Source organism: Podarcis melisellensis, assembly GCF_964234715.1.
Source record: "Podarcis melisellensis genome assembly, chromosome: 4".
Lineage (NCBI taxonomy): Eukaryota > Metazoa > Chordata > Lepidosauria > Squamata > Lacertidae > Podarcis > Podarcis melisellensis.
The window spans coordinates 49,331,491-49,348,464 of NC_138531.1; the positions used below are offsets into that span (position 1 = coordinate 49,331,491).

A 16,974-nucleotide genomic window follows, 5' to 3' on the forward strand; every position below is an offset into this window, starting at 1 on the left:
CCCTGCAGAGAGGGTAAACTTTGGGTAAACCAGCTAAAAGAGTCATAGCAGATAAAGCTGTTGTTAGTAACTAGTTCTAGTTGTGACAGTGGGGGATTGGGAGGAGTCTCACAAGTGGAGTACCTGTAGCCTAGGGTCTCTCTTCATCTAAATCCAGCCCTGCCACCTGGTAACAATCTTCCTCGCTATGATAAGACATAGTGTATTTCTTTTTGTTGTTGTTGTTTAGTCGTGTCCAACTCTTCGTGACCCCATGGACCAGAGCACGCCAGGCACTCCTATCTTCCACTGCCTCCCGCAGTTTGGTCAGACTCATGTTTGTGGCTTCAAGAACACTGTCCAACCATCTCGTCCTCTGTCGTCCGCTTCGCCTTGTGCCCTTCATCTTTCCCAACATCAGGGTATTTCCCAGGGAGTCTTCTCTTCTCATGAGGTGACCAAAGTATTGGAGCCTCAGCTTCACGATCTGTCCTTCCAGTGAGCACTCAGGGCTGATTTCCTTAAGAATGGATGCGTTTGATCTTCTTGCAGTCCATGGGACTCTCAAGAGCCTCCTCCAGCACCATAATTCAAAAGCATCAATTCTTCGGCGATCAGCCTTCTTTATGGTCCAGCTCTCACTTCCATACATCACTACTGGGAAAACCATGGCTTTAACTATACGGACCTTTGTTGGCAAGGTGATGTCTCTGCTTTTTAAGATGCTGTCTAGGTTTGCCATCGCCTTTCTCCCAAGGAGCAGGCGTCTTTTAATTTCGTGACTGCTGTCACCATCTGCAGTGATCGTATTTCTTTTTAAATTATAGCAATTATTCCTACACTTTTTGTTTAACGGAAAAATGAGTCCTCTCTTGTTCCTTTTGCGGTGAAGTATTTCCTCATTTTGGGTGATGGAGAAGTGCTGATGGTAGCATCCTTTCTTGCCAACTGGGCAGCGGGGGGCAAGAGTCAAGGGTCCTCCTTAGCTGGCCACTCTGTGACCCTTTCTTTCCCCCCTGCAATCTGAAATAAAAGCAGAACTTCTACTATTCCTGTTTCCAGTGGTGCATGGAAACAGGAGGGGTGAGCAGGAGGTTATCTCTACCATTACTTATCTTCCTTTTAATAGGGGAGAGAGGAGAGAAGGAAAGCTATAATCATGAGTGACACGAACACCACTCAGCTTTCTGAAAAATAGAAAGGGACCTAATTCTGTTTCTAAAATAAAAAAGGAGAGCCATCTTTATGTGTCTTCTAGTAGCTGCTGAAAACTGTTCTGCTTTAATGAGATTTTCCATTTTTCCTTTATTTATAAAATTTCTTTGCCGCCTTTCATCCGAGGATCACAGGGCAACTTACAATATAAAAACACCAAAATGCATAGCATAATAACAAACAAAAACAATAACCACACCCACAGTTTTAAAAGCCATGTGTTGTTAAATAGATTATTTAATTAGCCAAAGGCCTGCGAGAAGAGGGATATAGTTGCCTGGCTCCTAAAAATATGTAGCCAAGGCTCCAGGCGAACTTCTCTGGGGAGAGCATTCCACAAGTGGGGAGCCACTGCAGAAAAGGCCCATTCTCGTCTTGCCACCCTCCAAAACTTTCATGAAGGAGACACACAAGGGCCTCAGATGATGAGTGCAGGGTCCAGGCCGGCTCACATTTCATATGAAGTGTTTTACCCATTATGCTGTGTTCCATTGTTCATCTGTTTTATCTTGTGACTATTTGGAATGTAATTAATGAACATAATTATGGAATTATTGTTTTTAATGAAAGTCGTTGGTTGTGTTGGCAAATTCTTAGCTGGAAATGGCAGTGGGGTGTCATATATGATTAGAAACAAGAAATAAGGCTGAAATTCTGATGCCAGCCTTAGGATACAGTGTAAATGCTGTTCCATCACTGGAATGAAGCTGCCTCCATGGGACAGCACTTACGCCCCTCAGGAAGCCCTAGATATGCCCATGGGGTGTTCCATAGGCATAGACATATTACCAGTGGTGGGTCACTGCTGCTAGGGATTTGGAAATGGGGCATGTCAGGGCCATGCTGGGGTGGATCACAAGATGTCTTAGAACCACAAGATCCAGTTGATCAGGAAGATGGTGTTTGGCCTGTTTTAGTTGGGCCAAAATTCATCCTATTAAAGGACCAGGAACTACTATTAATTCTGGCCTTAAGTGTGCCCTTCAGGTTATCCCCTTGTTTAGACTGTGTACACATCACTAGCTTTAAAAGATTGTTCTTTATCTCACTTCAGATCAAAATTGGTTCAGGGGTGGGGGCATATGATAATGTGTAATAAACAACAGGATACATAGGGGTTGTGGCTATCATTGCTGTATATACCACACAACTCTGCTTTTCCACTGTGGATTTGTAAACAGTCAAAGCAATGTTTGAAAACAGAATGAAAAAAATATTTGGGCTGGGTTGAAAATGGGCAGATTAGCTCCCTGTAAACCATATTTACAAGAGATATTTTCAGATGTATTTTCAGGAGAGCTTTCAGGAGAGCAATGACAGGAACTGTGTGGCTAAGGAGCTCCTCGTCACCTGCTAAGCTGCTTATATTTATAAAGAGGCATTTTCTCTCAGACAATGTCTACTGCTCTGTTCAACAAAAATGTGGATTTCTACTGGCCATCCATGACAGTAACGTTACTGAATAAGTGGCCTCTTTTGTAAACAGTGCATGGACAGCAGGATTTTATATTGTTATGAGTTTGTGGCTGTTAAATTCTAATCAAGCCTTCTGATCCCTGGATCCAGCAAGTGTTAAAATGTAAGCCAAACTAGCTTCCTGGCTTGAAGGTGATCACCTGGGTGATGGGCCAATAAGAGAACAAAGAAAGGAGGCTCTGTGCCAGACAGCAAATGGGTTGGGCCCCCTCCCTCAACTCAGAGATAATTATAAGGACAAAGCCTGAATTGAGAGGGCAGAGTTTGCTGTAATGTGAGGAAAAAGCTGCAGACTGGAAAACCAGAGAGGCAGAGCACAATGTTTGATTTCTGTTTTAATCCAAGGCTGCAGCTTTGGGAGTAGCAGGACCTACTTGGTGCTGATGCTGTGACCCCTACATCGTAGGCTCAGGTTGTATATGTGTGTAAATAAACCATATATCATAAAGACACCACATTCTCCACTATGTCTCATTCCCAAAGGGAAACACGAAACCTGAGTGAGCCCTGGGACCCCTGGAATCTCACACTGCTCAGAGATTAGGGTAGCATGCAACAATACCTTGGCAGGGCAAGTTTTTATGGCATAACATTGCTAACATTTATAGTATGTTATGTGAAAATAATAACTTTTCTATGATGTATCGTTTAAACAAACATAAATTGTCTTTCTGCCTAGAGTCTAAGATGTGAATTTGCAGTATGCTCTCATTTAGGTTTTAAAAGCTGCCATGCCACATTCAGAAAGCACACAACATTCCCCTAAGGGTAGCTATCTCTGTTCTAAATGCTGAATTGATCTGCAATTATTTGATGAATTATTTGAAGGAGATTTTCTCCCTATTTTATGGAGCATCAAAGAACAGATGCAACTGAGGGGCTGTCAAAAGCAGCATAGAGCCAACTTTGATCCGTTTTGTACCATTTGTGAAAGCATTGCTATTAGCAGACACCTTTTTCCTTACTAAATGCGGACAGGAGTTTTACTTTAGCTGATTCCCGGAAGACATTAGAAATCCACTTCACAATTTTTGGATTCCCTTACCAGAACTATAGCAAAGCCTGACCTCTTGTGGTAGTTAGAGTGCAAAGCAGTTGCTTCACATTAGGCAACCAACTGCATGATCGCTATCTGATGGGTGGATCTAAACACAGGAATACAACACTGTAAATAAGTCAGAAATTAGATTGTTTTTGCCAAAAGGAAAAAGTACAGTGAGAAATCCCATTTTAAACAATTCTCACTCTATGGCGCCATCTGGTATTCTATGCTTAAAACGCATTCAAATCGCGTTATTGTGACGAATGCACCTGAGTGCAGTCCGTAACATTAAAAAGGTGTACATAAGTTATTAGAGACAGAGAAAGGCTTATAGGTCTGGAAGATAATGGGAAGGCCATCTAGCCCAATTCTCACCCAGAACAGGACCCTCCTTGCCTGAAAGCTTCACTCATTTGACTTCTCACTTGTTTCTGAAGATTGTAAATCTTCTTGTAGAAATGGGCTTGTTTCAGTTCCTAGCACTGCTAACAATATATAATACTCAAAGCATAGCCTGATTATCGATGTTCAAATGGTAGCCACTTCCTTTCCAGTTAAGAGAGTCCATTCACTCTCCCACTTCAATTCCATTCTCTGTCTATGTCAAAAAAGTTGAGTGTCTGGACTGTAAATTCTTCAAGTGCAGGATACCAACCCAATACCTTGTGGCAGTAGAATGTATGATACACAATTGTATATGATACTCAATATAATTATTGCATTTATATTGTATCCTGCCTCCAAGGAGATCAGGGCGATGTACACAGTTCTCTCCCTGCCCCTTTAATCTTCAGAACAACCTTGCGAGGTAGGCTGAAAGATAACTGGCCCAAAGTCACCCAGTGAGTTGCATAGATGGGCAGGGATTGGCATTGCTCTACAGTCATACCTTGTTTTTCAAACAGAATGCGTTCTGGAAGTCCGTCCGACTTCCGTAACGTTCAGAAAACAAGGCGCAGCTTCTAATTGGCTGCAGGAGCATCCTGCAGCCAACCAGAAGATGCAGAAGTCGTGCCGGACGTTCAGCTTCCAAGACAAAGTTTGCAAACCAGAACACCTACTTCCGGGTTTGCGACGTTCAAGTTCCAAGTTGTTTGTGAACTCAGCTGTTTGAAAACCAAGGTACAACTCTACTTCCCTGGAGAAAGAATAGCTCATACGAGAGGTGAGAGAGAGCACAGTTGCTAGAGCATGAGACTCTTAATCTCAGGATTATGGATTCGAGCTCCACGTTAGACAACAGGTTAGAGAAGGCTTCGTAGAGAAACAGAGAGGAGAAGGTGGGCAGGTTGGTGGGGAAAGAAAACACGTTGCTTGTTTCACATTTTCTTTATTGACTGCCACTGGCTGAGTTCTCAGATTGCGCCAGACATCAGTAAAAGAGGTGGAGCTATGTTAGAATTACAGCAAGATTAAGGAAGATGGTGTGATAACACGCAGGCCTGGGGGAAAGCTCAGTAGGGATTTGAAGCCTCAGCACTTGTGATGGACCCCCGAGTGGGTCTGCAAAGACCATGGAGAGATGTGCTTCTCCTTGCACCAGCAGAGGAAATGACAGTTGATGTTGTAAATGGATGTACTCTTTTCCCCTCTTTCAACTTTGCTGGGAAAAAGTTACAGCCCTTTCCAAACACTTTTTGTGGCTTTTCCTCTTTTTAAAAAGTGCATGGCACATTCGTTACAAGTACCACCCACTCTTTCTTCCTCTTCTTCTCCCCTCTCACTAATCAGCTTAGCTCTCGCTTGCTCTTAATTACTTTAGGGTAGAACAAGCCTGTACTGTTGCTTTCGCTGCACCAAACCTAGCATTAACAATTGATGCATTGAGAGCTAATGCTGCTGTCTGGCCAGCTCTTGTGTTTGGGGCTTGGCAGATGTTTATCCAAACTAGCACAGCATCCTAGACCATTTCAGCAAGTATGTCAGATCTGCTGCAGCACCCTTTCGCCTTCCACGTTGGCCCCCCCGACATCACAAGGTTTTAGGCTTCAGCTTCAAAGTCCTCTAGCCGCTCACCCGGCCTCTCATTCCATCCAAGAGAAAAATTAGAACAAAAAAGAGAAAGAGAGAGAAACCCTTCTAGATATTCACTGATATCTATGTAATGGCTCTGTGAATGAGGCCTGCAAGTGAAGTGTGACAGCCTGGATGCTTCTTTAGCAGCAGCAGGTTCAGCCTAGGAAGAAGGAGCCGAGGTTGGCTTCTCCTCACGGGATACAGGGATGGGTCTCTCGCTGTGGCTGGGGTCAGTGTTGGACTGGACCTTGGGAGCCGAGAAGGTCAGCATGCCATCGGCAGAGAGAGAGCAGGTGATGGCCGCTTGGTCCACATTGGATGGGAAGCGGTACCGACGGTGGAATTCACGGGAAATATACCCATGGTCATCCTGACAAGAGACAAAAGAAACCGATAGCATTATTTTTTTAAAAAAAAAATTGCAGCTGTCCTGTGAGATAAAGTAATCAGTATTTTAACTGCAGAGATAGAGAACTCAGGCTGAGCGGCTTGCCAAACACCTCCTCAGCTGTAACTTAAAGGGGAGTCTCGGATACAAAATGGAGTTCTCAGAGTGGTTTAATAGTCAATCCCTCTTCAAAGGGAACTCTGGGAATTATAGCTCCGGGAGGGGACTAGGGGGTCTCCCAACAACTCTCAGCACCTTTAACAAACTACAGCTCCCAGGATTTTTTTTGGGGTAGTCACAACTGTTTAAAGTGGCGTTATTCTGCTTTAAATGTGTAGTGCAGATGGTGCCTAAGATTTCCACTCACTGAGCGTGGTTGTAGGCCTTGGGGTATTCCTGCCTTCCAGTTTTTGAAGCCTTTCCATTTCAGATGTAGTAACTTTCCAAGCCCAAGGCTCTTGATTCCTTCTTGTGTCTTGTTTTAAACACTTCTCATTCGTGCTGGCTTATAAAAGCTCAGCCTTTGCAGTTGATTCAGAGCTACTGACCACTGGGAAATCCTCCCCAATTGGGCTTCTATTGACTTTTTACCTAGTGTGCCGCCTAAAATTAATTTCTAGCTTTGCTAATTTAAGACAAATTTGTCCTTACTTTGTTCTTTGCCTCACAAAGAAAATATTGGAATGATTGGATTGTGATACACACACACACACACACACTTTCTTTGTCTTAAGAGTCACGGACTGACCTGAAACCAATTAGCACCCAAGGCAAGCTAATCTCATTTAGTCTTCAAGTCTCCAGCCCAGTCAAGCCATTCTTATCTCTCCACACCCACCCAATGCCCAACTTGCAGGTTTTACTTAACATCCAGCTGGATGAAGGGTTATGAAGAACTTGAAAACTTGCTCATTTTTTTTTATATTTCGATTGGCCTCAATAAAGGTACTGCACTACTGTAGATTTTGGATTTTGTTTTCTATGGACCAACCCAGCTAACTATCCTGTTTCAGAGCTATTAAAGTGCAGACATTTTCTTGGAGTTTCAGATTACATTATTTCTGTACTGAAAAGAATAATTACCCAGCGATGCCCACTGTCATCTAAGTGCTATGGAGTACATGATGAAAGAAAATGGATTTGTAAAAATCCGAACCATAACAGTACGTATCATCAAATCTGACATTTGACCTTTCCTAAAGCAGATGCATACACCTCTGAGCTAAATCTCGGTAGTTAATGCTAAATAAAATAATTTTTTCATTCCAGCAGAGTAATTTGTATTTTCTTTTTCCCTTCTGCTTACCTGTCTCTCACTGTGTTTGCCATGAATTTCCACAAAGTCTTCAATGACCTTCACACTCAAATCTTCAGGAGAGAAATGTTTTACATCCAAAAAGATTGTAAACTTGTCCCGGTCAGATCTTACCTAAAAGTAAAATAACAAGAAACAACCCCCCACCCCCCGAACAGAATTAGAATACAAACCGGTTGTTACTAACACTAGGCAATTATTTAAAGAACAAAGTAGCTTTTAAGTCATATCATTTACTCTGTGATTATATTTCTCAGATTCCCTGTGAGATAATCATTAAGACATGTTCTTAAACCCATGAAATTAGCAAGTGTCTTTTTATTATTCTTTTCAGTTTTCAAAAGGATTTGTTTCAAAAAGCAGGTGAGAATTAAGTCTACAACTTGAGTCAGTTCACTCACAATTGGCACCAGTGACTTAACTACTGGTATTCTGGCAGGTTTGTAGGTTTGGGTGTGATTTTAGGATGCTACATACAATTGTCTAAATGCTGTTTGCAATGCAGCTTGTGGCTTCCATTCTTCACTCCTCTTATGACCACTGTACTATTCAGTTTCCGCAGTCACTTCAGCATTTATCTATTTTGTGGATAGATTATTTCTTGCCCCCAGCAACCCAAAGGGTAATCAGAGGCTTTGGGGAGTTTTCGCAACTTGCCCACATGACTCTAAAAACCTGGGCATGCACAGACACTGCAGGAGACGTGAGTTTCATGGCTAACTTTTAGAAGCTGCCACTGCTTTTCATTGGCTGAGCTCTTCCTAGATTTCTGAGCCAGACCATAAATGTATGCAGAATATCCAACAAACACCCAGTATGGTCACACGTCCTATTGGAATGTTCTGACCTCAGCCTGAAAAGCAACACTTTCTGAATAACCTTTGAGCTGCTCTTCCCAAGAGACCACTATGCAGCGCATCAAACAAAACACAAAACCCACACTTTTAAAAAGGCAACAAAATGTACTTGATTAAGTAAGAATCTGCTTCATTTTTAGGAGAAGGGCCACAGCTCAGTGTTACGGAATCTGCTTTGCATGCACAATGTCTCAGGTTCAATTTGATAGCTCAGTTAGTTAGAGTGTGGTGCTGATAATGCCAAGGTTGCAGGTTCGATCCCCCATAAGGGACAGATGCATATTCCTGCATTGCAGGGGGTTGGACTAGATGATCCTCAGGGTCCCCTCCAACTCCACTGTTCTATGAATCCATGAAATGTAACAATATACAAAGTCCACAGTGTCTCCAGGCAGGGCTGGAAGAAACCCTGTAGAGCTACTGCCAGTTAGTCTGGACCAGGGATTGGGAATCTAGCTATCCAGACAGTCCTGGACTCCAATTCACATCATCCCTAGCCACCATGGCCAATAGTCAGAAATGATGGGAGCAATATCTAGGTCACAGGTTCCCCATCCCTGATGTAGACAATACTAAGCTAGTCAGACCAATTTCTGACTCAGAATAAAGCACCTTTCTATGTGTTTTGTTGTTGTTGTTGTTTTTAAAACCCCCCACCTAATTTGTAAGTGACACAGAGATCATCTAAACATGCGACACACTCCCTTCAGATAGTTAAGAGCTGTTAAAATACGATTTTCCAATTCTGCTTATTTTTCTTAAAACTCTTATCACATAAATCCTGAACTACAGTTTCTATCAAATATTGTTCTTTCTAGCACCTAATCAATCTATCCCGTTCAATATGGGATTAAACTGATTAAACCACGCAATACACCTGGTGGTTTGCAAAAAGCTTGCTTTAAAAAAAAAAAGAGCTTCAAATGTATTCAGGAACATGAACCTTACCTCAGAGACACCTGACTCCAGAACGGTGCGGAAGAGAGATTGCCTGTAGTATGGGCTGATGGTCGAGGAAAGCAAAGGCAGGAGATCATATTCAAAAAGACCTTCTCCAAAAAACTGATCAAACAAACGGCTTGGAATTAAAGGTCCAAGAGCCCGTTTGAACCAGGGGTGCTGAATGGTAATATCCATGGTCTCTGCTGCTGCAAGTTTGGCGGTGGAGAGGAGACAGTGCAGTCACTTTGTGACAGTGAAGTCTTTGCTGGACTGCACAGTGGAGGTGTAGAAAACTTCCCTCTATATATACGACTTTCACAGAATGAAGGCATTAGTGGGATTTCTCTGGAAAGACATGATCTCATGATGAAGGCCAATCTGGTCAGCAGAAATTGTAGGGGCTGACCCGAGAGTGACAGTCTGGTTAGAATCAGTGCCAGATATCTCTCTGAACAGCAGCTGGCTGGCCTGCAGCTTTCTGCGGACATAGGAGGGTGTCACCACGGCCCGGCAGTACAGAACACCAACCCTCACCTAAACGAGCCATTCCAAAAGACTGTTATTGTCGTTGACATTACTGTGGAACATTTTAACGAGAAAACTCACTAGCCTTTTTTTTACTCGCATGTTGGTTTGGTGTTTGCCCGAGACTTGAGAGAGAAGAAAGCAAATATTTTACAGACATTTTACACTCTATACTTTACTTCTCCCTCCCCCCCCACCCAAAAAAGAGAGAGGGTTTCCACTAAATGACAGAAAATAGGAGGCATGCTTCCAGACTGTTACTGGTTTCAGGTAGGGTTCAATCATATGCTAGCAAATTCAGGCTGTGTATTTAAAGTTGATTTGAAATAGCTGGCTTGCTAAGCTCCCAGCACCTCATGCTGGGAGGCACAAATTTTGGGCCCTTGGAGTGGTGTTATCCTCTTGGAACTGAGTCACTTCACTGGATAGAGAAACATTCCTGAAGGCCTCCCAGTTGCGAAAACTGCAAAGAGGGCCTTGAAACGCTTTTGAGGTGTTATCATCTGAGGAAGGTCTTGAAGCAGGACCTTATCTGGAAGCTGGTCTATTGTCTGCTGCTTAGAGCATTCTTTAACACAAGAATAATTATTTTTGTTCTTTGCAAGCATTGCTGAAATGTAGATTTGGCAGTTGTAACAATATTTCATTTACTTTGTGGCAAACTTCTTCTCATTATCAATATACTGTTGGTACAATAATATATTATACCAACAATAATATATTGTTTCACTTTAAAACTTCAAACTGAAATCTGTCATGTAGTTGACCCTTAAATGTAGATGAAGCAACCTGGGGCCTTCGAGATGTTGTCAAACTCCATTGCCCAGCAGCAGCAACCAAGATGAGAATTGGTTAGTTGGAAGTTGCAATCCAGCAACATCTGGAGAGCCGCAGGTTCCCCATCCCTTCCTTAGTGTGAGACAAAAATCCACATAGGCAGAAATCCAAGGCTTGCTCTGGAATTCAGTCATCCAAGTAACTGAATGAGTGAAGCTGCTTATCCTTGCATCATCTCTGAGCTGTGCCTCCTCCCCTCCTGCCACCAACAAACCTTCTTCCTTCCTTCCTCTAGCTGGAAGAGGAGATATGCATTTTCAGGTAAGAATGTCTCCCTGTCTCTATGGGATTTTGTGGTGGCTCTCCCTTATGTATTCAGGGTCCATCTACAATGGGTATTTGTCGTGTTAATTTTAAATTTATCGAGTGCACAATGGCCTGCAGAGTGTCAACTGAGAAATTGCTGAATGTTAACCTTACGTGGTTATCCCATCTTCTACCCTTCACAAGAAACAGGGAACTGGGTGGGGAGAACCCTAGTGCTGTGCAAGGCGACGACCAGACTGAACTTTGGAAAATGCTTGGTATCAGCTCTGTGTTTTCCAAAACTGGATCAGAGCAAAGGCCTGTCTAGCTCAGCATCCTCTTCCCACAGCAGCCAACCAGATACGTATGGGAAGCCAGTAACCAAGGCCTCCTATTTTTAAGGGCAGATGCCTGAGCATTAGCCTTGTCTTGGTTCCTGCCCTTTAGGACCATACAATTTTACCTTCTTCCATATTTAAAATTGTTGGGGGTTCATTTTATTGCAGCATGTGCTTGAATTTGGAGTAGCTTTTCCATTTGAGCTGCATGTTGGAAAAGCTAAATATCAGCTCTCTTTATACAAAGGCAGATATTTATTTTATCTAAAGAATTTATATAATGTCAACAGTCTGCCTGGGCCCAGCCAAAGGGGCTTAAAAAGTTACTAGCAATCCCTTTTTTCCACCTCAGAGCCCATGTCCTGAACACTGAGCAAATCCCATCAGTGCCCGGGGCGTATAATATCATTGTTGTCAAATCAATGGTGAATGTACGTGGTGTTAATCCCTGGCACATATTCAACCAAGCTCAGCAAGTTTCAGCAGCACAATGCACTCCATGTCTTCATCAATGGATTTATATGGTGAATGAGATGCTCAACACTTCAGCCCATGGACCTTCAGGACAGTGGGAATGGGGGAAAGCAAGATCACATGGGAAGTGCTACAGATTAAGGAGAGGGCTGCGCCTTTGCGCACAGAATAAGATATAAAGGGCCAAATTTAAGCACACTCCTGACATTTTGTGTTGAGTGCATGATAACATTTTCAGCATTGAAACCATGCTGAAATGTGCTCAACTTTGGTTGCATCATGCCAAAGTGAGCAATGTAGAATATCTTCTATCAGACGTAACTTTTGTTGTTAAGGGTCTGCTGAAGCATTGAGCAATAATGGCTTTCCTGGGCTCAATGGCTTGAATACTTGCTACTAATAGTAAAACATTAGAGATGGCTATTACATAGTTTGGAAAGGAAAAATAAGATGATGCAAAGGAACTGTGTAATGGGATGAGCGACACAAAGTGATTGCTGTACCTGCTGGCAGCCTTAGGAAACAGAGGGTCACAATTCTCTTCCTCTGGGGATTCATCCCCACCCATATCCAAATTTGCTAGAACTGTAGTAAAGCCAGTCTGAGCCCTATGGCACAATATGCACCACTAGACCATCAGTCAAGCCCAGCAAGAAGAACAAGGGAATCCTCATTGGACTGGGAGGATGATGCACAAAGTCTTGGAACGTTGGTATTGTACAATTTTGGTATTGTACATCTGAAGGCAGCTCTGTTTAGGGAAGTTTTTAATGACAGATGTTTTAATGTATTTTTAATCTTTTGTTGGAAGCTTCCCAGAGTGGCTGGGGAAACCCAGCCAGATGGGTGGGTAGAAAAAATAAATTATTATTATTATTATTCCCATATATTTGTGCCTATGTCATGTCAAATGATTATGTCCCTGCAATGCCTGTGAGGACTTGTCCATTTGCTGTAGTCAGGACTCCTTTCCATGACTTTATTTGCTCTCCCAGTAAGTCTTAGACCCGAAGTGTGAAGCACAAAGACATATAGCTTAAAACTCTGAACAAAGTCAAAACACAGTACCATGAAATTCTGGAACCTCCATTTCCCAGCATGGTTCTGAAAAGGCAGAACCATGGAAAGAGGGTGGTGGGCAAAAAGACAACAAAGGCAAAGGAAGGTTCTGAAATGCTATACGTTTTTTCCACCTCCCACCCCCACCCGCAAAAAGAATTTCCCTTGAAAACAGCTACAACTATTATCTGCTGTGAATGTTGTTACAAGGCCTTTGACACGGCTGCTTCTAAATACAGAATCTCAGACTTCACATGGCCAAGCTTTCCCTTCTATTATCTCCACAAACTGTAGTTCAGACCATTTGTTCAGTGTGTACACAGCACAGCAGAAGCAATGTGCCGTCTTCAGCTGAAATCACAACATGTTCCACATCCATCTAGCGGCCTATCTTCCCATGGATTATGGCCTGGAAAGGCTGGTTTTCTCTTCTGTGAAGCCTTCAAAACCAATGTCTCACATGGTGGGAAGATTTGTAAGCCCCAGACCCTTCTTTTTGTCTAGACAGAACTTATATAAGTTGTCCATGTGCCATACTTGATACAGCTCAATTTCACTATATAAATGTGAACTGGCTGCAGACCTGAATGCTACGCATAAATACAGGGAGAACTGCACTTCCCATTTAGGGACTTAATCAAGTCAAGGACAGAAGCTCATACATCTCCGTGGGTTGTTTCCACGGTGCTTCCAATTCAAGTACAGAGCACACATCTCCATGCAGGTCAGCATACACAAATCCTCACTCCTGACATTATGTATAAATATAGAAAGTGTGATTCATTTGCATTTCCTGAATCCAACCACTTGTAGAAGCAAGGGTGGCCAATGTGGTGCCATATATATCCAATTATCCTTGGTCCTTGGTCATACTGGCTGGGGCTCATGGGAGTTGTAGTCCAACAATGTCTGGAGGGTAACACCATGTTGACTATTCCTGTGTTAAAGGGTACAGTTCAACACCTTGATGGATAACATAGCTCCTACTCACATGTAGTGAAGTGTGACAGAAGCTTCCTTATGGTGACATTGTAAAGGGATATACTGCATTACAGTAATTACAGTAATCCATCCTTGAGCTTACCAATGCATGGCTCACCTTGGCCAGCTACCCTTATCCAGGAATGATCACAGCTGGGTATTAGCTGAAGCTGGTAGAAGGTGCTCCTAGCCAGAGCAGCCATTTATGCCACAAGGGACAAAGCGGATCGAGGAGGAGCACCCAGACTCCACCACACCCATTCCTTCTGTGAAAGCGCAACACCATCCACCCAATTCTCAGATCAGGGAACCACTCTTCCACATCCATAGGGCTTCTGCCTTGTCAGGATTCAGCTTTTGGCCCTCATCCAGTGCAGCACTGCGCCCTGAATACGGTCTTCTACTGCTTACAACCTTATCCCACATCTGGTCTGAAAACAAAGTCTAGTAAAATTCCCAGCATTGGCATTCCAGTGAGGACAGCTGCTTAGGAAAGCAACGTGCTAGGAGAAGAAAACAAGCAGGCCTCTTGTCATTGTTAGCGGACCAATTCAAGTGCAATGTATCACGCTTCAAAGCATTTGTTGTTTTTGCAGTAGCTTTGAAAGAGAAAATGTGTGTGTGAAAGAGAAAAAGTATTGCTTGGAATAATCACCGCATGAGAAGATGTGTTAATGCCCTGGTGTTAAGATAAAAGAAATAGTATGCTGTTCTTATATGATAACAGGCAAGTTTTCTCCACTGGACACTGGTCCAAGAAGCCATGTTTTGTCATCTACAAATTGTGCACTCCAATCCATATGTGGAAAAGAGGCTTCCATGCATGGATCTTCTTGCTGGATCAGAATCTGATCCTACCTATATCTGGATGCTCATTCACACACATTATAATCCAAAAAAGTGCCCTGCTGGAACAGACCTAAGGCCCATCTTGTCCCATAGTGGTCAACCAGATGCCTGTGAAAAGCCTACAAACAAGACATGGGCGCAGTAGTCCTCACTCACTCATGTTCCCTCACCATGCCTAGTCACATGTGGAGGGTGATCCACATTGTACTACACAGAAGGGGATATATATTCCCATGATTATGGCTGGATTGGGTGGCCTGATCTGCACTGAACTACCAAAGGAAAGAAGACCCTGAGAACCGAGAATAAAATTATTGTCTCTAAGAGCTTTCTTCACCCTAGCCTCATCCAGTGATAAATTCCAATTCCATGTAAGTGAAGAGAATGAGGATAGTCAACTCCATAAGGTCAGTGGATATTCATTTTATTATAAGAGATGGTCTCTTATTTGAGAATGTCCCATTTCACACCATTCACATCCTTGCCCCACAGGTTCCTCTTCACCTGTCCAGTACAATATGACTAGGATGCCGCTACGAGAGTTCCCAACATGCCCCGTAATTCTACCTACCTATTGTGGACGGCATCTCTGAGTCTATAACAGGGAATGGCTCTGGTAACTCAACTCTGAAAGGAAGTTAGTGCTGTCATTCTATGAACTTGAGGAACCAACCTGAAGATGGCTGTCTCCAGTTTTTCTCCTCAGACTAGTTACTCTGAAGAACACTAAAAATAGGCCAGGGGTTGGGTTCTTCTGCATAGCTTCTGGAATGGAAATTAATATGTAAAGAGCAAAACTGTTTTCTGGCTATGTGGGCCTGAGGAAACTTTAAGTGGACCTGCTCCATGACGTCCAGCATTCTGCAGCCAACAGCATCCCACCAACCAGGTGCCTCTGGAAATTCACAAGCCACAGTGAAGCTGATGGCCTTCCTCATCCTAGCATCTGGTGCTCAGTGGTATGCTGAGGTTCCACTGAGATGCAATAACTATTAGCTGTTGACAGATGTACATCATGCATTTGTCTAAACTTTTTTTTAAAAAGGCCATCCAATGCAGTTGTCATTACAGTCATACCTCGGCTTACAGACGCTTCAGGTTGCGTGATTTCGGGTTGCGCACCGCGCTGAACCCGGAAGTACTGGAACGGGTTACTTCCAGGTTTCGGTGCTCGTGCATGTGCAGAAGTGCTAAATTGCGACCTGTGCGCGCACAGACGCGGTGCTGCAGGTTGCGAACATGCCTCCCACACGGATCACGTTCGCAACCCAAGTATCCACTGTACTGCATTTTAAGACTGTGAATTCCACAAGATAACTGTGGTTTGTATGAAGAAACCACCTGTGCTTTGTGATGCTTTATTTTTCCTTTTAGATCTTAAGAAAGCAGGAAATTGGGTTGCAATAGTGGAGGAAGCAGCTCAAAGCATGGCATACCATGGACAAGCAGCAAGGTTTGGTGCTCAGGATATGTCTTCCACCTCCACAGTCTGAGGGCTCAGCCACACTTAGCTTTTGCCCTATGCATTCTAGGCACAGAACCACGTTTTCCCAGTCCATGTCTGAGCACTTATTTCCTCAGGAAAACCCACTCTTTCATGCTAAATCAGAACAACTGGCAATCTGGGGTTGGTTTGGTTTGTTTTTTGCAGAATTGCTTTCAGTGGTAAAGAGCAGGTTTTTGTGGAGTAAGCACGGGGGGGAGGCATTTGGACATGAGAGCTTTAAAGTACAGACATGTGTGAGAAATATGGCACAAAGGGAAGTCTGGATGAGCCCAGGCTCAGTATGCCTCTGAATGCCACTGGCTGGGAATCACAAGTGGAGAGAGTGTGTTTGCTTTTGTTCCAGCCTAGTGCCAGGTTGATAAAGGCTGCTGCATTCATTACAGCCCATCTAAAACTGGTTCCGAAACCATTTCCTGCCTGCACATACTTCTCTGGGAGAAGTTGCTTCTTTTTACCACTGGAGGGAGTAACAGTCATATAAATGTAACACTGAGTTAAATTTTACTTCTCAGCAGTTATGGTGCACCTTTTTATCTCCACCCACCCCTCAACTTAAATTCTTGCTTTAGACTGAAATTCCACATACACTTACACAGGAGGAAGCCCAACTGAATTGTGGTATCTTGGGTTACATACGCTTCAGGTTACAGACTCCGCTAACCCAGAAATAGTACCTCAGGTTAAGAACTTTGCTTCAGGATGAGAACAGAAATCGCGCGGTGGCAGCAGGAGGCCCCATTAGCTAAAGTGGTACCTCAGGTTAAGAACAGTTTCAGGTTAAGAATGGACCTCCAGAATGAATTAAGTTCTGAATGCACATGATTTTATGGTGTAATTTACTGAATTACTTCTTGTTTCAGGAGTTTTGTGGGTTCCTCCCTTCTCAATGGGCAATTTCTTGTGATCGCACATCCCCTGTCATACTACA

The 16,974-nt window shown here is 43.3% G+C and overlaps 1 protein-coding gene across 1 annotated transcript; it reads right to left on the minus strand.

Annotated features, from left to right (window-relative positions):
- Positions 1-5,026: 5,026 nt before the first annotated feature.
- Positions 5,027-9,862, minus strand: CRYAA (crystallin alpha A). Its single transcript, XM_081908073.1, has 3 exons — positions 9,232-9,862; positions 7,423-7,540; positions 5,027-6,098 (listed from the first exon to the last, which is right to left on the minus strand). Exons 1-3 carry the CDS (start codon positions 9,423-9,425, stop codon positions 5,889-5,891), a joined length of 522 nt encoding a protein of 173 aa, XP_081764199.1. The 5' UTR covers positions 9,426-9,862; the 3' UTR covers positions 5,027-5,888.
- Between the last annotated feature and the right edge of the window lie 7,112 nt (positions 9,863-16,974).